The sequence below is a fragment of the Ursus americanus genome, chromosome X (assembly GCF_024610735.1).
Source record: "Ursus americanus isolate L20-20 chromosome X, mUrsAme1.1.p, whole genome shotgun sequence".
Classification (NCBI taxonomy): domain Eukaryota; kingdom Metazoa; phylum Chordata; class Mammalia; order Carnivora; family Ursidae; genus Ursus; species Ursus americanus.
The window spans coordinates 437,186-458,305 of record NC_142164.1 but is presented as its reverse complement, the minus strand read 5'-3'; the positions used below and the strand labels follow the sequence as shown (position 1 = coordinate 458,305).

The 21,120-nt window shown below is 41.6% G+C and overlaps 2 protein-coding genes and 1 long non-coding RNA gene across 8 annotated transcripts in view; 1 reads left to right on the top strand and 2 right to left on the bottom strand.

Annotated features, from left to right (window-relative positions):
- The first annotated feature begins 1,271 nt into the window (after positions 1-1,271).
- LOC148106782 (uncharacterized) lies at positions 1,272-17,271 on the top strand. The gene is made up of 3 exons (XR_015723444.1): positions 1,272-1,413; positions 7,594-7,913; positions 17,214-17,271. It is a non-coding gene; the product is annotated as an uncharacterized LOC148106782 (long non-coding RNA).
- Positions 1,959-5,082, bottom strand: SMIM9 (small integral membrane protein 9). Its single transcript, XM_045788977.2, has 2 exons — positions 3,910-5,082; positions 1,959-2,751 (listed from the first exon to the last, which is right to left on the bottom strand). The coding sequence occupies exons 1-2, from the start codon at positions 4,049-4,051 to the stop codon at positions 2,618-2,620; spliced, it is 276 nt and encodes a 91-aa protein (XP_045644933.1). The 5' UTR covers positions 4,052-5,082; the 3' UTR covers positions 1,959-2,617.
- The window catches only part of F8 (coagulation factor VIII), a 129,655-nt gene continuing 119,582 nt past the window's right edge, over positions 11,048-21,120 (bottom strand). For 4 of the 6 annotated variants that reach the window (XM_087860186.1, XM_045788964.2, XM_045788962.2 and 1 more), the window contains 4 exons: positions 18,429-18,573; positions 17,973-18,121; positions 17,256-17,432; positions 11,048-11,653 (listed from right to left, as the gene is read on the bottom strand). In XM_087860186.1, coding sequence (XP_087716312.1) covers positions 11,498-11,653; positions 17,256-17,432; positions 17,973-18,121; positions 18,429-18,573 — 627 coding nt within the window. In that variant the 3' untranslated portion in view covers positions 11,048-11,497. Of the gene's footprint in view, positions 11,654-17,255; positions 17,433-17,972; positions 18,122-18,428; positions 18,574-21,120 lie in introns of those variants that run through there. The other 2 variants (XR_015723442.1, XR_006778043.2) reach the window with 1 other exon arrangement.

The window sequence follows — 21,120 nt, the reverse complement described above, 5'->3', positions numbered from 1 at the left end:
AGATGCTTCACCAACTGAGCCACCCAGGTGCCCCAGTGACATGTATTTTTTAAAATATACCTTTTTTTTTTTTTCCTGTTGTGTTGTTTTGGTCCTCTTCTAACAAAGAAGTTAATTATGTGCCCTCTGCATCTATCGGTTTTTTCTTTAATATTATTTTCACTAAAGTGAAAAATATTATTTTTAAATAACTAAATAAAGTTTTTAAATAAATTAATTCAGTCTATTTAATGGTGTTGGCTTTTAAAATCCTGTCTTGCCTATGTCCTTTTATATTTTTTCATCAATGTCTTTTATTTTACTATATCTCACTGTCCTCACTGGTGTTTCTTTCAAGAGCCAGCTTGCTTGTTCCCAGCAAGGGCTTAATGGTTTTTCTCCTCAGGCTGGGACAGCTGCTTCAAAGAGGGAAGTATTTCTTCGGGCGTGTTGGCTGCTTTATCTCCACAGAAGTCCTTCTGAATGTGTATGTTGGACCACGACTTCAGATGCTGGCCATAGCTGGGGTAGCAATGACTTAAGAGATGAAGAATCAGATATATCTTTACTTGAGTCCTGGCTTCTTTACTTGGGAAATGCAGCCTTTCTCTGTCTGATGTGTTGCATTTTTCCTTCCATACATGGACTATAGGCACCTGGTAGGGCACATGGAAATATGCCACTCAGGTCCCTCCTTGAGAATAGCCTTATTTCTCTAGCTGCTTAGAGCGTTGTCAACGCACAGTCTCTATAAAGTTTCAGCCATTTCACGGGCGCCTGGGTGGCTCAGTCAGTTAAACGTCCGACTCTTGATTTCACCTCGGGTCCTGAGATCTCAGGGTCCTGGGATTGAGCCCCTGCATCAGGCTCTGTGCTGGGCATGGAGCCTGCTTGACATTCTCTCTTTCCCTCTCTCTCTCCCTCTGCCCCTGCCCCCTCCCTAGTCTTGCGCACTCTCTCTCCTTAGCTCTCTCTGTTTCTCTAAAAAAAAAAAAAGTTTCAGCCATTTGAGGCTAATGTGGGACAACTCTGATGAGGTCAACTGAGGCTTTGTTGGGCGGCAAAGCAGTTTGACCTCTCCCTCTCTCCCCCTACGCTCCACAGGTGTTGCTCCCTGATAATACCCTGAACACAGAACTCCCGTCTCACTGTCTGCTTCCACAACAACTGACTTGCGGCACAACTTTATCACGAGACTAAAATCCCATTTATCACTGACTGTATCCAGCTCAAAGTCCAGAGTACCTGGGTGATGCTTGGTTCTCTTAAATCTGGGTGCAGCTTCTCTTGGTTTGAGTAACTTATTAAGTAAAACAAGTTATCTGTTCCTGATCTCCACACCCTGATTACAATGACGGGGCAGGAAGAGTGTAACCATAAACTTTCCCATTTGGAAAAAGGAATAATGGGAGACACACAGCAGTCATTTGCTCTGTAAGTAATCCTGTAATCCTGCCGGGCAGACATATTGATTAGGCCTGATCTGCTTTATAGGAGAAGCTCTGTGTCCCATTGCCCACCTTCTGGGAGGTTCTTCCTGTCCATTATTCTCTGTGGCTGTGACTGAAGCAAGTGTTGGGGAGCATGCCATCTTAGGAAACTTCAAAGCCTGTGTCCTTCTCTTGGAAGATCAGAGGTCCAAATACTGTTTGAAGACAGGTCATTTAGTTCTGGCTCTGGTTTCTTTGGCAATAAGCTTCTCTCAAAAACTTAGCTGACATCTGTTTGGCTCCGATCAGTTCTGTGTGTCAGTAACCATATCCAAGGTTGTTTCCTAGACAGGGTTCTCGATCCTGTGATCATTTGAGATTATCAGGAGTCGTAGGTGGGGACGCCGCACCCTTAGCTGATCTTTGCCCGCAGTCACTTTATTAGATTCTGCAGTTTTTTTTTAAAGATTTTATTTATTTATTTGACAGCGAGAGAGACAGCCAGCAAGAGAGGGAACACAAGCAGGGGGAGTGGGAGAGGAAGAAGCAGGCTCCCAGCAGAGGAGCCTGATGTGGGGCTCGATCCCAGAACGCCGGGATCACGCCCTGAGCCGAAGGCAGACGCTTAACGACTGCGCCACCCAGGCGCCCCCTAGATTGTGCAGTTTGAACAATCCTTTAGCATGCTTTCATAGGTTCCCCCACCATTGCATTGATCCACCAGACAATTATTCAGTTGTCTTATTTCTCTGTCTCACTAGCAACTAGGACAGAGACCTTCAAGCAGTCATCTTTTGGCAAATACCGACTGGATTAATAAAATTAAGATTCTCTACCTATGTTTATTTTGTTAACTATTTCAGGGATCTCTTTGACTTCATATGATTTATATAGATAAATACTATGGCAAATTTTGAATTTGTAGCACTTGAAAACATAGTTAATTTTATATTTTCCATATATAATTCCGAAACCAAAGGGAAAGATAATTAGGAGTTAATGAAGTTAGTAAAAAAAAATCAGTTGGAAACTGGTTATTCAATGTCACCTGTAAGTTGTTGGTAATGGGTGCAGGGGATCGGATAAAACAAGAATTACCTTCCTTAAAACTTTCCCTTAATTATAGACGTATAGGCTGGTGGGGAACTTGATTGTTCTGCCTCTCCCTCAGGTTCCCCTCTCCTTCCCTCTTCTCATCCCACAGCAGCTTACGTGAGGCAGCAGAGGGTCCCCATTATGGCTATGGAGAGAAGAAAAGCAAAAATAGCTGCTGGAGGTATGGAGGTCTTGATGCAATCCCACAAGTAATCTCTGAAGCTGCTAAGCCAGAACCCGTGGTTTTCTGCAGAGAAAGATGAGGAGACATCAAGTAAATGATAAGGCTGGGATTTGAACCCTGGTTCAAGTTAACATCGTGGTCCCAGATATCATGCTTTTATAGTTGCCCAGAGCCCATATTCTTTTTTTAAAAGATTTTATTTATTTATTTGTCACAGAGAGAGACCACAAGCAGGGGGATCGGCAGGCAGAGGGAGAGGCAGACTCCCTGCTGAGTGGAGAGCCCCATGTGGGACTCGATCCCAGGACCCTGAGATCATGACCTGAGCCGAGATGCTCAACCAACTGAGACACCCAGGCACCCACAGAGCCCATATTCTTAACTACTTTGCTGTGATGGCTCCAAGACATTCAAAGGATTTACATTAAAAAAAGATAACCTCAGATGAATATTATCTTTGCCTCCTTGTACATCAAATAGAAACAGTAATCTCTGCCCCAGGTATCTCAAGGGTTGCTTTGAGGTCATAGTGAGTAAGCGTGGGGGGTACTTCATGAAAAGATCTGAGCACTATATGTGTGCATGTCAGCAGCTGGGATCTGGGAACAAGTCTTCCCTAACCCCTCCCCCCAAAAAACTTTAATTATCCCTTTGTCCTCAGGGAGTCTTTGTCATATGTCAGTCGGTGGGTTAGTTGTTGTTGATCTAAATTGACCAAACCAGAATAGTTTGCTTTACTGTGAACACTATTTTTCTTTTCTTTTTTAAGATTTATTTATTGGGGCCCCTGAGTGGCTCAGCATCGGTTAAGCGTCGGCCTTTGGCTCCGGTCATGGTCCCAGGGTCCTGGGATTGAGCCCCATGTGGAGCTCCCTGCTCATTGGGGAGCCTGTTTCTCCCTCTCCCTCTGACCCTCTCCCTGCTTGTGCGCTCTCTCTCTCTCTCTGTGAGAGACAGCATGGGGGGGGGCGGGGAGAGGGGGAGGGAGAGAAAATCTCAAGCAGACTTCCCGCCAAGCATGGAACCTGATGCGGGGCTTGATCCCAGGACCCTGAGATCATGACCTGAGCTGAAATCAAGAGTCAGCCACTTACCTGACTGAGCCACCCAGGTGCCTGGTGAACACTATTTTTCAATACAAAATCAGCTTTTCCTGACTTGAGACATGAATCTTACATCTTACAAAGATAACAGGAACATTGATCTTAACAGCAAACATACCCCTTGAGCGTGGTTTCGATCCTGCTTTGTCTTGTATTCCAAAGGCAGATAAAGGTGATGTAGAGGAACTTACAGTCTCCATCAAGAGGCAACTCATGGAACACAGCAGAAATCCAATGTTCAGCAGCTTCTGGGGCTCCATGGATTCTCCTCAAGGCCACTCAGCTGTACTCCTAGATCATTTGGCCAAGGGGAGATGTCCTTTTCCTTGGCTCTTTCCAAAGCAGCTTTGTCTGAAAAGTTAGAAGATGGAGGGGTTTTGCTTTTGTTTTTTAGAGAGAGTGAGCAGTGGGGGGAGGGGCATAGGGAGAGGGAGAAAGAGAGAGAGAGAAAGAGAAAGAGAGAGAGAGAGGATCTCAAGCAGACTCCATGCTGAGCACGGAGCCCAACACGGGGCTCCATCTCACGACCCTGAGATCATGACCTGAGCTGAAATCACGAGTTGGACGCTTAATTGACTGAGCCACCCAGACGCCCCTATGGTGGTTTAGTTTTTATTGCAAAAAGCTTCTCATCTGTCATGAACGTGAGAATAATTCACTGAGTGACACTGCTGAATTCTGAACATGATCAGTTTCCAAAGCAAAATGCATCCCCTCTCCAAAAAGCAAAACCACACAAAACAACAGTTTACTATGCTCTACCAGGTGGGTGCCATGAACTCGTAGACTAGACCCCCCTTCAGGCAAGTTATAACAGTTGTTCAGGCCCAAACCTGTGGGGTTGTCTTCTTCCAAATTTCATTGGCCAGAAAAGTCTGGTCAGCTTTCTCTATGAAGTGTTTCCATACTCCTGCCACTACTCACCGCCTCCACTACTACTCACCACCATCTCTGTCTCCCTGATTCCATCCTGGCCTCCCTTCTGCCTCTTCACTGAGCAGCCAAAAAGATGGCGCTTTGTTGTAAGTTAGATAATATCTTACTATTTTCTCCTCCTGATTGCTCCACCTTAGCCTGATTTCCACTTGAACAAGCCTATGTTCCTATTCGGAGTCTTTTTTACTTGCTAGTCTCTCTCCAAGGAATGCTCCCTCAAACCCCTTCTTCCAAATGGTCTCCTGACTCATTATATCACCTCCTTTAGGTGCTCAAATATCTCCTTCTCCATGAGGGTTTTCCTGAGAACCATTTATTAAAACTGTACCACTCTCCCACAAACATCCTAATCAGCTTACCTGCTTGATCTTTCTTCATAAACTTCATCAGAATGTACTATAATATATTTTTTACTTGTTTGTCTTATTTTATTATATGTCTTTCTTGATGAGAATGTCAGCTCTCTGAGGGCAGGGATTTTTGTCTGTTTTGCTCACTGCTGAACAGTACCTAGCACATAGGGTGTTCAGATGCTCAATAAATTGTTTTGAAAGGAATAAATGGATAGCAAATTTTGTCTATTGCCTGAGCCAACAGTCCTTCCCGTCTCTTATTCACTTACTGGAGAAGCTGTAAAAGCTGGATCCTGCTTCTCCCAGCCATCCTTGCAACTAGCAGTCGTTCGGTGACATCGTTCTGGACAATGAGGACTAACAGGAATCTGTTGGGTAGCTTCTGGGAAGACTTTTTGCTGTCTTGATAAAAGAGATGGTGCTACCATTTTCCCTTTGTACTGTCTTGAACATTGTTTAAGGGTTACCATGAGGCAATGTACATGAAGAAAAGGCCAAGAAAATGACATCTATTCTGACTCTAACAATTTCAAGTCACAAAACCAACACCTCCATCAGCCCACCTCTGGGCTGCTCGGTATGAGAAAAAATAACCCCTATTTGAGTCATTCTAATTTGGACTTTCTAATACTTAAGACATTTATAACTGATACATTCATCTACAGTTTGTTAGGACTTAACGAGACCCATGTCAGGTGGGAAGCCACTTACCTGAAAATTGACTTAGTGACAAGGGATCCAAAGAAGCCAGTGAATTAAGCTTCAGTCTTCAAAGTGCAGCAGTCTGCAGAAGACACTGGTCAGAGTCTTCCCCTAAGGTCTCTGAAATTCCAAATAGAATGCTACCATTCCTTATGATATCATCTATGCATATAACCCTCCCCCCACCTCTGTCTGACAGCTAAACATAAAGGCATCTTTTTCTGCCTATGTACAAACATCTGTGTTTCCTTTTAGGCTTGAAGAATTCTCAGGTATTTTATTTGCCACATGGTGTCTACTATATCTTACAATAGTGTACACATGGAACTTTAATAAATGATAAAAGTGGCATTTCATATTAGTGGGAAAAAAAGAAATGGTTTAATATGATGGTGGGCTATTCATTCAGATGCACTGAAGGAAAGGCCATACACACAAAAATAAATAAATTCTAGATGGATCAGGACTAAACAAAAATAAAACCATATACATATTGGAATCAAATATGGGTGGATGTTTTTTATAATCCTGGTGTGGAAAAAGGTACTTTGAGCATGTCATAAAACTCCAAACCATAATTGAAATTACTGATGATAAATTTATTGCATAAAAAATTTAAGCTCTCATAAAGGAAAATATTATACAGAAATATAAATGACTAATGACAAATTAGGTAATACATTTCATAGCATATATGACAAATAATAGGTTAAGAACCTTAACATACAAAGAACTCTTACAAGTTGATCTTTTTTAAGATTTTTATTTATTTATTTTGGAGAGAGACAGAGACAGAGAGAGCATGCGGGTGATTGGGGGGAGGGGCAGAGGGAGAGAATCCTTAAGCAGATTCCTTGCTGAGCGCAGAGCCTGACCTGGGTCTCAATCCCATGACCCCTGAGACCATGACCTGAGCCAAAACCAAAAGCTGGATGCTCACCCTTCTGAGCCACCTAGGCGCCCCATCTTACAAGTTAATTTTTAAGAAAAGATGATCACCTCCATAGAAGAAACTGCATAAATGATGTATTAGAGGAAGAAATGGATAAATTGTGATATATACTATATAACCAAATAGTATACAGCAATTAAAATGAGCCACCAAAGGGGCGCCTGGGTGGCTCAGTCAGTGAAGCGTCTGCTTTCAGCTCAGGTCATGATCTCAGGGTCCTGGGATCGAGCCCCATGTCAGGTTCCCTGCTCAGCAGGAAGCCTGCTTCTCCCTCTCCCTCTACCTGCTGCTTCCCCTGCTTGTGCTCTCTCTCTCTTTCTCTTTCTGACAAATAAATAAATAAAATCTTAAAAAAAATGAACCACTAGGAAACATATGCAATAAGGCTGGTTTCCAGGTTGGAGCTGTTATGAATGGTGCTCCCCTGTCTCTTGGTTCACGTGGCAATTCTCCTCCTAGCTCACTACCCAAGAGAATTATCGTAGGGTATCTACGTGCCCAACTTTGGTAGATAATGCCAGATTGTTTTCCAAAATAATTATACAACAACAGCAGAAGAGAGTTCCACCTGCTCCACATCCTTTTGTCAATTGTTCATACTACAAATATTTTCTCCCGCTCTGTGAATGAACAGAATATCTGAATCTAAATGTAGTCAAATTAATCAATCTTTTCCTTCATGGTTAGTGGTTTTGGGGTTGCTGTTTAAGAAACCTGTCCATGACCCTCCTAGAAATTTTATTGTTTGCTATTCATAGAGCTTTTAATTAACTTAAAACTGATTTTATTTTTGTATAGTGTGAGGAAGGGGTCAAATTTCATTTTTTAAAATAATAGCTTTCTCTTTTTTTTTTTAAAGATTTTTTTATTTATTTATGTGACCGCGAGACAGCCAGCGAGAGAGGGAACACAGCAGGGGGAGTGGGAGAGGAAGAAGCAGACTCCCAGCGGAGGAGCCCGATGTGGGACTCGATCCCAGAACGCCCGGAACGCCCGGAACGCCGGGATCACGCCCTGAGCCGAAGGCAGACGCTTAACGACTGCGCTACCCAGGCGCCCCAGCTTTCTCTTTTTTTAAAGTTTATTGATTTACTTATTTTTAGTAATCACTACCCCCAACGTGGGGCTCGAACTCATGACTCTGAGATTAAGAGTCACATGCTCTACTGAAGGAGCCAGGTAGGTGCCCCCAATTTCAATTTTTCATATGGATTTATAATTGACCCAGTACTACTGTTCTGGAGAGCTATTTTGTCATGAATCAAGTGTCCATATATAATGTGGGTCTACTTCTGGATTCTAATATGTTCCACTAATCTAATGATCTGTCCTTGTGTCAATGCCACTGTCTTAATTACTGTGACTTTATTTTTTTCGAAGATTTTATTTATTTATTTGACAGAGAGACAATGAGAGAGAGAGTGGTATATATAATTCTAAAAATGTACATAGTAGGGGCACCTGTCTGGCTCAGTCTGCAGAGCATGTGACTCTTGATCTCACAGTTGTGAGTTAGAGCCCCATGTTGGGTATAGAGATTACTTAATAATAATTAAAAAATATTTAAAAATAAAATAAATGTTATCTGATATTGGGAATATTTTGGCTATTCTTGGTCTTTTACATTTCCACATACTTGATTCCACAATGAGAAAATACTGGAACTTAGACTGAGATTGTGTTGAATCTAAGGATCTGTTGGTGAAGAACTGACATCTTTGTAATATTGAGTCTTCTAATCCCAATTATTTAGGTCTTTTAAGATATCTCTCAATAAAATTTTATAGTCTCCGTCTTGGTTAGCAATATGGGTGAAATTGTACCCACAAAGTTTCTAGGAGCGAGCGCTATGTTAGTCATCACCCTGTGATTAGATAGTTGAGGAAGAAGGTTAGAAATCGTTAGGGTCATTTCATAAACAATAAAGTTACGTCTAAATCTGTATCTTGTCATCATAAAGCTGGATGGCTATATAGTCTATACAGTTCACTAAACTTCTCTTTTTTTTAAAGATTTTATTTATTTGAGAGAGAGAGAGTGAGAGTGAGAGAGAGCATGAGTGGGGAGAGGTGCAAAGGGAGAAGGAGAAGCAGATTCACAGCAGAGCAGGAAGCCCTATGTGGGGCTCGATCCCAGGACCCCAGATCATGACCCGAGCTGAAGGCAGATGCCCAGCCAACTGAGCCACCCAGGCGCCCCTAAACTTCTCTGTAACATTGAAAGATAGACTTGTTTTAATATGTATCTTCCAAAGATTGTTGACTTGTAACCTCGAGATTACGTTTGATAAAATGTTTGTGACAGAAAATTATATTTGTTCACTTAGAGACTCTATTTGTCATAGGAGAGTGAATTTACTTCCCAATCTTCTGATAATTAACTTTCTATGATCTCAGTGATTTTGTAAACAACTCAACCAGGATTATAAAATAGTGTGGATTTTCTGGTGCTAGCACTAGTGTCTGTTTTGCTACTTGGCTAGTACACAATGCACATTCTCATTCTTCTACATTCCCCCTAAGCTATGTTTTGTTCTGGTCTTTCTTTAATTTTGCTTTGCACTAAGAGACTCTGATCTGAAAATTCAAATTTGTTTGATTATTATTATTATTTCATTCCAAAGAATTTTTTTCCTATTGTTTTATTTGACCACATCTAATCTGATCTTTCAGGAACTTCCAATTTATTGTGTTAAGAGCACTTAACATAGCTTACCCTGTGGAATTTTGAAGAGCACAATGCAGCATTGCTAACCGCAGCCACAGTAAGCACGGCACAGCTCTAGAACTTACTCATCTTGCAACTCCCATTTCTCTTTCAGTCTCTCTCTAGAAAGCCTTCTCCTGGATCAAGGCTCCATTTCTAATTTTTTTAAATTTTATTTTACCTCTTGTAAATGATACCACTTTCTACTCTGACCTCAATTTAATCTGGTATTCTAACTCACTAATTTTGTTTTCTAAAGTTTCCATCCTGCTATTCAGTGCCTCTGTTTGTTTTTAATATCAGTGTTCACATTTTTATTTCCAGTGTAAAAACACAACTCTCGAAGGCATTTGTTTGTATGTGCCATGGTTTTATTTAACTAGTTATTGAGGAAACCAGCAGGCAGACAAAAGGCCTGGGTCCCAGAGCATTTGAGAAATAGAGATGTACATTGTCAATAGGAAAAGAATGCCAAAACAGGGTCATTAAGTTAGACATAAGAGTGGCTAACATTTTACAGGAAATGAAACCACATCACCTTTGGGGTTAACTTTTCTACCAGGCTATTAAGAAAAACAATTTATTGATCACTGTAAATTAACCTCTAACCTGACAATCTTACAGAATTATAACCTTCTGTACCAGCATCGGTTGTGGTTTGTGATTAGACTGTGACAGCAATGCTACATTCCCAAAAAGGTCCGATCAGCATCAAGCAGGATTATTAGAAAATGCTCTAGCTTGGGGAAAAAAAGCATCTGTTTTCTTACTTCTTCTGAGATTGTAACACATTTTTCTCTTATACTAGGAGCTCCTGCTTTTAAGCTGCTCTGGATGCTTCCTCTAACTGCTCTATGGTTTATGGCCCCTTTTGCCATGTAGGAAATTCCAACTATGTAATTGGGACTGTAGTTTCCAGTCATGGTATAGAATTTCCCGTTTCATTTTTGTTGTGTTTCAGCAGGAAATTAGCTGAGGGAGGGAGTAAAATGAATATATCACTAGAATTACACAGTTGAAGCTCCTATCCCAGATACCCAGGGAGTTTCCTTGTTTCTCTCTTAAAAACATGCCCTTTAGAAACCTATTATGGTTATTACCTTTCCTGGTCAGCACAAATTTCAAGGGGACATTGTCATTTTACTTCTGTGATCCTAACCTATTATTTTACTTGTTGATTAGAATTAAGACCAAATGGCTTTATTTGTACATCCTTCTGAGATTAAATTGCACTCTTTAAAGCCATTCACCCATTTAAAACTCTGATGAAATCTTTGGACACTCTTGTCAGAAAAATGCACACATGCATTCATACATAATGTTGTATATAATGTCAGGAAATTGGGGGGGGATTCTTGATTCCCAACTGAGTCTCAATTTAAAAACAGTGGTTTTTGAGGTAAGAGTATGCCACCAACAATGCCCCATGATGACCAACTAAGATAATGGTATCTATCTAAACCTATATCTATAAAGAGGCAAAAATAGAGTTTATGTACTGGTTTTTACATTATCTACATTTTGCAGATTGTTAAAATGGCTTGCCTTTGGCTTCAAGGCTGTGGCGATATGATCCCCAAACATGTTTTGCTCCATGCTTCACAGGATAATGAACAAATGAGAGTTTTATTTTAAACGTTTGAAGCCTAATCTGAAATGCTTATGTCATGAGTATCTTCTGCCAACTTTAAACACACTGTTTTTCTACAAAAGAGGAAGTGCTGGCTGTGTGAGAGACCTAATTTGTCAGGAGAATGCTTTCCAGATGGGTTTCCTACTTTCCTCATTACGGGGGAAGGAAAAACCAATCTGGGAGCGTTTGCAGCAAATGGAGAAGACTTAAATTGAATGCAACGCACTTGGGAAACGGAGGGTTAATGACAACTGATTTGGGAAGCTTCAGGGCAGTATCTGCTAGGACCGTGCAGTTTAAACACACAGAAAAGTCCTGGTGCCATGAGCAGTGTGGGGCAGGAAATAACCCGGAAGCTGGGCTCGGAGGCAGAAGACAAGTCTGAGAGGGGTGCTGGACTGGAGTTAGGGAGTGGTCTGGGCCCTCAGGACAGCTGCTGGGCCTCACAGCCCAGAACCTCCAGCCTCAGGGCAATCTGGCGTGCCCAGGTCTGGGGGTAAATTCTAAGGTAGCGAGTCAGTAGTGGCGGGTCTACAGAGTTCACCACAGGTGTGAAGGAGTCTTGATTTCCCTGAAAAACCTGAAAGAAGAAAAACAGCATTTATTAGTTGTCTGACAGGAAGAACATTACAACGTTTGTCCCCCTTCCCCCTCTCCAGGCCGCTGAGTCCATTGGCCTCCTACTGTGTCAGCCACAAACCTACCTCCGCCCCAACATGGCCCTCACCCTCATTAGCATCTATCGCAGTGCCCCTCGCAACGCACCGACGTGTTTCCACTCCCGATTGAGTAGTCCATGATGCCAGTAGTCCCGGACTGAATTCTGGGGGGGCGACTGGATGACTCTGTGTTCTATGCCTCAGCCTGGGAAAGTGGGTGTGACATGTAGAAGTAAGAGCACCCTTTGCTCCAGCTATGCTTTCTATCTGGAATGTTCTCATCCACTTGCCAAAATCTCAGTGAAACTGACTGTTCTGTCCAAAGTTACACATGGCAACTGCCTGCTGAGCCATGTGGAGGAGGAAGTCAGGTTTCTGCCCCAGTGCATTTGCTGTTGCAAGGAGAGTGCACAATAAATGGTATCTACAGCCATGAGTTGGTTTCATACGTTGGTTTCACACCTCTTGCTACTAACTTCAGAATCATAACAAAAGCAACACAATGTCAATCAGCTCCATGAGGGTCAGAGACCTTGGTCACTGATCTATCTTCCACACATAGAACGAATAGTATAATGTATATACGTGGCAAATACACTATAAACACTGTTAAAGTTTGTGTGTTTGACAAAACTCTTGAAAAACATTAAGGTCCCTGTTCTTCGACAAATGTTTATGGTATATTTGGAGGCTTGTTCATCTTCTGTTAGACTTATTCCTTGTTATGTCTCCTCAAGTTTTTATTTTCAAATGTTACCCTCAAGAAATTGAAACAATAATGCAATGAACACTTAAATCCTTCACCTACATTCACTAATTGTTAACATATTGAGATTTTTACTCTATTTCTCCACACACATGCTTACACACACACACACACACACACACACACACACACACACACACACACATTTTCTGAACTACTTGAAAAGAAGTTGTAAACATCATGGCATTTTACTCCTAAATACTTCAGCATGTCAAATCTAAAAATAAGAGCATTTATAACCACAGAATAACATTATCATATCCACCAAATGTAATATTGATATAATATAGCCTAATATTTAAATCACCTTTAAACTAGAACGGACTCCTAGTCTCTGGAGTTTTTTTGTCCTTTATGACATTGACATTTTTAAAAGTGTTCTAAAATGTCCCACATTCTAAGTTTGTGTGACTGTTTTCTCATTAGATTTTGGTTAAATTTTTTTTAAGATTTATCTATTTTTTTTTGAGAGAGAGAGTGAGCGAGCACCCAAACAAGAGGAACAGAGGGAATCTCACAACCCTGAGATCACGACCAAGAGTCTGAAGCTTAACCAACTGTGCCACCCAGCTGCCCCTTGGTTAAACATTTTTAGTGAGAAAACCCAGTGCGTGATGTGTCCTTCCCATTAGATCACATCAGGGGACACATGATGCTAGTTTGCCCCATAAATTGATGATGCAAAGTTTGATCACGTGGTAAAGGTGGTGTCCACCAACTCACTCTGTTATAAAGGTGATCATTTCCCTTCCCTAACAATCTGTGCAATGATACTTCGAGACCATGTAAATATTCCCCATCAAGCTGTCATACAATGGTTTCAGCATTCATTGAAGTTCTTTACAAGTATTAAATAGTATATTAATGAGTGCAAATTGATTTCCTAATTTTGTCATTTCTTCTACATTATTAGCTGGAATTCGGTGGAGAAAAGCTCCTCCTCCCCCTTTATATTTTTAACTATGATTCTGGACTCCTGGATTCTTTCTCTATTGTATGTGTTATAATCCATTACCATCATTATTCTTTTTGATGCTCAAATTGTTTCAAATTTGGCCAGCAGGAACCCCTTCAATCCAGCTCTTGTGTCCTTTTCAAAAGACCCCATTAGTGTTTGTGCTCCAAGATTACCTGACAGCTTCTTTGCTCTAGCTTTGGAATCAGTAATTTTTCAAAGGATCCCAGCTTCCTTTTACTGGGAAATGGTATCTACAGGTCAAGAGTACTCTGGGTTTGTTGAAGCTCCGCTCCAGGCCGAGCCTCCTGTTCAATGCATCTTCTCAGGTTGGACATTTTTATCTCATAGCAGAGGCACAAGAGACTGAGTCAAACACACACATTTAGGGGCGCCTGGGTGGCTCAGTCGTTAAGCGTCTGCCGATCGAGCCCCACATCGGGCTCTTCCTCTAGGAGCCTGCCTCTCCCTCTCCCACTCCCCCTGCTTGTGTTCCCTCTCTTGCTGGCTGGCTCTCTCTCTGCCAAATAAATAAATAAAATCTTTAAAAAAAGAACAAACAAAAAAACCAAACACACACATTTAAAGTTTCTGTCTGGACTCACATTCCATTGGTCAAAATGAGTACTATTGCCAAGCCCAAAGTCAACGGAGTTTTCAAGGAAACAGTCAGTGAAAAAAATCAAGAACAATAATACCTTTTACCTCATCTGCTGTTTTCTGTTCCTTTAGAAATTCTTTATGATTTCTTGCTCCAGCAATAACAGATGATTTTATGTAGGCAGGGACAAGAAAGTTGGGTGGAGTATTAGGTTTATTAGTCTAGGAGCACCCTCTACTGTTGATAAATTGAAGTGCAATTTCTTTAATAGAAACGGGCTTCTGACGTGTGATGTTTTTGCTTTTATAGGACACTTGATTTCCACCAGTTGATTTCTGTTCTTGTTCATCACCAAGCCTCCAACAGATGTATCCCCCTTCACCAGAAACAGCGTCACCTCTAGTCCCACATACTTTCGATCCCTTTCCTTTCAGTTCCAGAAGCCAGTACTCTGATCCACAGGTCTCAAATATTAGTATTTCTTCACTTCTCTTTCCACAAGTGATTTTATTTGTTTTCTACCACTGACCTTTTCTCTTGTTTTGCACTTAACCGACTGAGCCACCCAGGTGCCCCTATGTTTTTCATTTCTAAAAGTACTTTTATTTTCCCAAAACCACCTAATAGCTTTGGACAATTTGGCATTTATTTTTATGTTTTCATAGTTCATCAATATCTGATGTTTTTCAGATTCTAACTCTGTATTGACTGTTTCTGCTCACTTGTCTTTTTAAAATTTAATTTAATTGATTTTTTTAAAAGTAGGCTCCACACTCAGGGTGCCTGGGTGGCTCAGTACGTTAAGCATCTGCCTTTGGCTCAGGTCACGATCCCAGGGTCCTGCGATTGAGCCCCCATATCAGGCTCTCTGCTCAGCGGGGAATCAGCTTCTTCCTCTCCCTCTGCCCCTCCCCCTGCTTGTGCTCTCTCTTTCTTTCAAATAAATTAAAAAAATCTAAAAACAAAGTAGGCTCCACACCCAACGTGGGGTCTTGAACTCACAACTCTCAGAGTCATATGCTCTACTGACTGAGCCAGCCAGGAGCCCCTCTGCTCACCTGTAGTCAAGTTGGTTTGTTGTCTTGCATGTTTGCTAATATTTATGATCTTATCATTTTAGGATGTGGGAATCTTGGAGACCTAAACTGGGAGTGGACTTGAGCATGGTTCTTCCAGATGGCAGGGGGTGCTACTAACCTGCGACTACTTTAGCTGCCTTCTGGGGTTCATTCCTTAATGCATTCAGTTCTCCTTGCATTTGGCTCAAAGCTTAGTCTCCTAATAACACTAATATAAACATTTCCTTTAAGAAAGTTCATCCGCTTTACATTTTCTCATATTTTACCTCTCTTTGCTCTGATTTCAGCTCATTATTTTCAAATAAAACTCTTTTGTTTGTTTGTTTCTTTGGTTTTTTTTTTTTTCTCTCTCGTTGGTGAGGAGGCTGGAGAGTTCCCTTTTCTTACCAAGTGTAACAATGCATTAAGTACTATATACTATAGGACCCCGGGTGGCTCAGTCAGTTAAGCGTCTGCCTTCGGCTCAGGTCACGGTCCCAGGGTCCTGGGATCAAGCCCCACACCAGGCTCCCTGCTCCGAGGGGAGCCTGCTTCTCCCTCTGCCTGCCGCTCCCCCTGCTTGTGCTCTCTCTCAAATAAATAAATAAAATCTTTAAAAAAAGTATGTAGTATAACTGAGATAGGCTTTTTATCATGATAATATATACGTAACATATAACTTACCATTCCGACCAGTTTTAAGTGTACAATTCAGTGGCATTAAATAGATTCACAATGTTGTACAAGCATCACCACCATCCATCTGCAGAATTCTTCATCTTGCAAAACTGAAACTCTACGTATTAGACAACAACTCTACATTAACCTCTCCCCCAAGTCTTTGTTCTACTTTCAGTCTCCATGAACTTGCCTATTCCAGGTATCTCATTATATTGTTAATTTTGTGTGTCAACTTGACTGGGTCAGGAGGTGCCCAGATATTTGGTCAAACACTACTCTGGGTGTGTCTGGGAGGATGTTTTTGGATGAGATTAACATTCAAATGGTAGAGTGAATAAAGCAGATTGCCCTCCAATCGTTTGAAAGCCTGAAGAGGACAAAACCCTGACCTTCCTCTGAATAAGAGAGAACTCTTCCAGCCTGACTACCTTTCCACTGGGACATTGGCTTTTCCAGGTTTGGGGCTCAAACTGAATTACTGGCCCTTCCTAGGTATTGAGGCTGCTGGCCTTCATCCTAGAATTTACATCATCAGCTATCTTGGCTCTCAGGCTTTTGGTATTGGACCAGAACCAGACCACTGGTACTCCTGGGTCTCCAGCTTGCTGGTTCTGCCTGCAGATCTTGGGACTTGTCAGCCTTCACAATCATGAGCCAGTTCCTTACAATAATCTCTGTATACACACACATATGTACACAGGTGTGCATGCACACACACATTCTATCGGTTCTGTTTCTCTGGAGAAGTCTCACTAATACACTGATATAAATGGACTCATACAACATTTGTCCTTTTATGTCTGGCCTATTTCCGTACACCACATTTCCCATGCCCCATGGCGGCGTGTGGCCTGTTTCATTTCACATAATGCATTCAAGGTTCATCCATATGGCAGCATGTATCACAGATACACCTTTTTAAAAATGGGAATGTCCTGTAGATTATATATTATCTATACTCTGGCCCACTGAACTGCCAGAATTCTTCCTGGAGGAGATGATGTTTATCTGAGACTTAACAAATGAGCCAAGTAAAAGGGGCAGAGCAAAGTAGCTAGAAAAGAAGTGTTCTCTGTAGAACAAACAGTATGTACAAAAGCCTGGTATGAGAAAGAACATGCTGTTTTTAGGGACCTGAGAGGTTCTTAGTATAGGATAGCAAGGCTTGTTATGTCCTCTAATTAGCATAATTTGTTGACTTATCTAGCAAACCCACATCAAGAGGGAAGATTGTCTGGGTTCTATATGTTAAAGGTCAATGAGAATTGGACTCTAAGTTGCTGATGAGGATACAGACATCTTTCAACATTTGGCAAACAACTCTCATGTCTTTTATGGTGCCTATTACTGTAGATACCCAATAAAATTTATCTTGAAAGTTTGATCATATATCAACCTTGTTCTGTTTCTAAATGTCAAGCCCTAGGAGAGATTTTGTGCCTTTCCCATGAGACCAGCATACCTTTACTTTGCCGTTCTGAAGAAAAAGAGTCCAGTTATGGCCGTCTTGACTACTGGCGATGAGGAACTCCTTCACATACATGCTGGTAAGGAGAGATTTCACCCCCTGGGTGGTTATTCCTGTGACTTTCATTGTCTTCTGGAAGTCCACTTGCAGCCACTCGTTTGGATTATTTGCCTGGGGAAGTCAGTTAGACTAGTATCCTGTTGGTTACTATTTGCTCCCAGAAACCCTCGCAGCCTTCCTCCTTCACCACGTCACAGCAGGTATCATCACTCTGAGGTTTAATGGTCTCTTTGTCAGTCTCCCTTACTGGACTCTAAGCAACTTCATTGCTGAAAGTTTTCATGATTCATCCCTGTATCCTCAGGGTCTGACATTTAATAGGTGCCCAGTACATGTTTGGTAAATGAATATATGAACCATATATAGATAGAGGAGAGTATTACAAGTTCGGCAACAGTTAGAGAGATTCTGCTTCTAGGAGGTTCAATGAGGGATCATTTCCCCCAACAAATGCTATGTGAAATCACATGGCACATCCACAAAATATCTGTGGGGAGTTTTTCGCCCAGAGACCTTCACCCTTGACACATTTTTGGGAACAACCGGGTGACAGAAATGCCTCTAAAGAAGCAGTCAAGGACTTTCCCTATTCTTTCCCAACCTGTATTCCCTCTTCTGCATCAGTTAAATGGCAAATTTGTTGCCTCTTACCTGAGGTCTCCAGGCATTAGTCCTCCCCTGGAGGTGCAGTCGGGCTTGTGAAGGAGACCATGTGGCAAACATACTGTTTAAGTAGGATGAGGCAGTAATCTGGGCATCTGATATTGCTTTATTCTCCATTCCCAGTGGCATGCTGCAACCTCAGAGAAATTGAAGGGATGTAATCATCGGTTACTGTTAACCTGACATGCCCCTCATGTTCGGGTCAGCTCTTCTCCGTTCTTTTTTACTTTGATTTGCCTTGTTAATAGTACCTTGGGAGGTGGCTGCCCCTAGGGAATCCCATGGTTAGAATGACCAAGTCCTGGGTTTGCTCAGGACCAGGCTGGTTTTAGCATTAATAGTTTTGTGTCCTGGCAAATCCCCCTACTCTTGAGAACACTAGGATGGTTAGTCATCTTACCCAGGGTTGGGAGAGGGAAGGATACATGAAGACTTGGCACTTACTGTTTAAATCACAGCCCATCAGCTCCATGCGAAGAGTGCTGCGGATGCTGTAATGTGTTGGGTGCAAACGGATGTACCGAGCAATAATTGGAGGGTTAAAAATATTGTGTTTTATCCCAGATGAATCCACATTGGCAAAGAAGACCTGTACAGACGGATTAGCACAGGTACATGGAAAGTGGAGACAGTAAAAAGTAATTCCTCCCAATCATATCTTCCTTCTAATTTTGCTTTGTGTGTTTCTCAACAGCATTCAACACTCAAATAAAACCGTTCTAGACAGATGTTAGAGTGTAATACACGAAGGAGAGAAACACCCAGAAGAAGAATGGAACAAGGGAGATTAAGTCTGGGCAGGTGAAGTGGTCTTCTACTTTGGGGTCCTGTAAAAGGCTCATCAAAGTTGAGGAAGCCATTTACGGCTTTCCTAATCCAGCGGTGTCAGGAACACCCGGGAGCAATTAGAAATACTGTATCTTGGGCTCTATGCCAGATCTACTGAATCAGAATGCGAAGTTTGAGAAGTGCTAGCTTAGGGCAGAGTCAGCACCCTACCACACTGGCCTCAGAATAATCTTACAAGAATGTGGGTCATGTGCGTATGTGTTTGTGTGCATGAACTATGAGGCTTTAATGAATAATTCCTTGTGTATGAATTTGTGAGACACATGTTAACATCCAACATGCGGGGTTAAGACCTTGACAAGTCTAGGTTCCAGAGGAAAGTGCACAGCATATTTAAAGGAAAAGGAACACAGTTTGAGAAATATGATAGTAATACCCATTCAAAAGGCCTAGATTTAAACCACGGCATATAGTATAAGAAAAGTTGAAAATTACCTTTTACAAAACACCTGGGATTTGTATCTGCTTGAATACACTAAAACAGGAATCAATTTAAGTCTGTTATATAATCACACATCGGAGTTATAGTATTATAGGGAATTTTCTAAGAAATTGTTTTGCTGGGGTGTGTGCCTGGGTGGCTCTGTTGGTGAAGCATCTGCCTTCACCAGGTCATGATCACAGGGTCTTGGGATTGAGCCCCAAGTTGGGTTCCCTACTCACTGCAGAGTCTGCTTCTTCCTCTCACTCTGCTCCTCCCCAACTCATTCTCTCTCTGTCCCTCTCTCTCTCTCTCAAATAATAAATAAAAAATCTTTAAAACAAGAATATAGAGGGACGCCTGGGTGGCTCACTTGGTGAGGTGTCTGCCTTTTGCTCAGGTCATGATCCTGGAGTCCCAGGTTCAATCCCCACGTTGGATTCCCTGCTCAGTGGGGAGTCTGCTTCTCCCTCTCCCACTGCTCCGCCCCCCACTCGTGTTCTCTCTCTCCCTTGCTCAAACTCACTCTCTCAAATGAATAACTAAAATCTTAAAAAAAAAAAGAATATAGGGGCACCCGGGTGGCTCAGTTGGTTAAGCATCTGCCTTCTGCTCAGGTCATGATCTCAGGGTCCCTCTCCCTCTGATCCTCCTCCCCGCTTGTGCTCTCTCTCTCTGTCTCAAATACATAAAGAAAATCTTTAAAAAAATATAGATGCAAAAATCCTCAAATAATTTTAGCCAACTGAATCCAGCAGCACATTATAAATATTACATTTCATGTCCAAATAGGAATACTCCCAGGAATACAAAGATGCTTCAACAAAAGAAAATTACTTAACACTAAATTAATAAAACAAAGGTGAAAAAACCCCACATGATCCTCTTAACTGATGCAGAGAAAGCATTCAGCAAAACCCAGTTTTTCCTGACAAAAAATACCAGCAAACTAGGAATAGAAGGGGAATTACCAAACATAATAAAGGGCATTGATGAAATACCCATAGCTAATATCATACTCCATGATGGAAGACTGAAAGCTTTTCCCCTAACATCAGGAACAAGACAGGAATGCTTGCTTTCATTGCTTCTATTCAAGATTGTAATGGTAATCCTACCCAGAGCAATGACACAAGAAAAAGAAATAAAAGGCATCTAAATTGAAAAGGAAGAAGGAAAACTATCTTTTCTCAGATGATATTATATAAAATATAAAAAAATTATATAAATTTTATATAAAATATAAAAAATCCTAAATAATACACAAAACACAGAGTTAATAAGTGAATTCAACAAAGTAGCAAGGATATGAGATCAACACACAAAAATCAGTTGTGTTTTTATATAGTAGCAATGAAAAAATGTAAGATGAATTTGATGACAATTCTATTTTTTTAAAGATTTTATTTATTTAGGGGCGCCTGGGTGGCTCAGTCATTAAGTGTCTGCCTTCAGCTCAGGTCATGATCTCAGGGTCCTGGGATCGAGTCCCAAATCGGGCTTCCTGCTCAGCGGAGAGCCTGCTTCTCCCTCTGCCTGCCGCTCCCCCTGCTTGTGCTCTCTGTCTCTCTCTCCTCCGACAAATAAATAAATAAAACATTAAAAAAATAAATTAGTATGTTTTTAAAAAAGGTTTTATTTATTTATTTGAGAGACATAGCATCAGTAGGGGGGAAGGGCAGAGGGAGAAGCAAACACCCCGTCAAGCAGGGAGCCTGATGTGGGGCTCAATTCCAGGACCCTGAGATCACAACCTGAGCCGAAGGCAGACACTTAACGAACTGAGCCACCCAGGCGTCCCCAACAATTCTATTTAAAATAGCATCAGATGGATTTAAATACATAGGAATAAATTTAGCCAAGGGG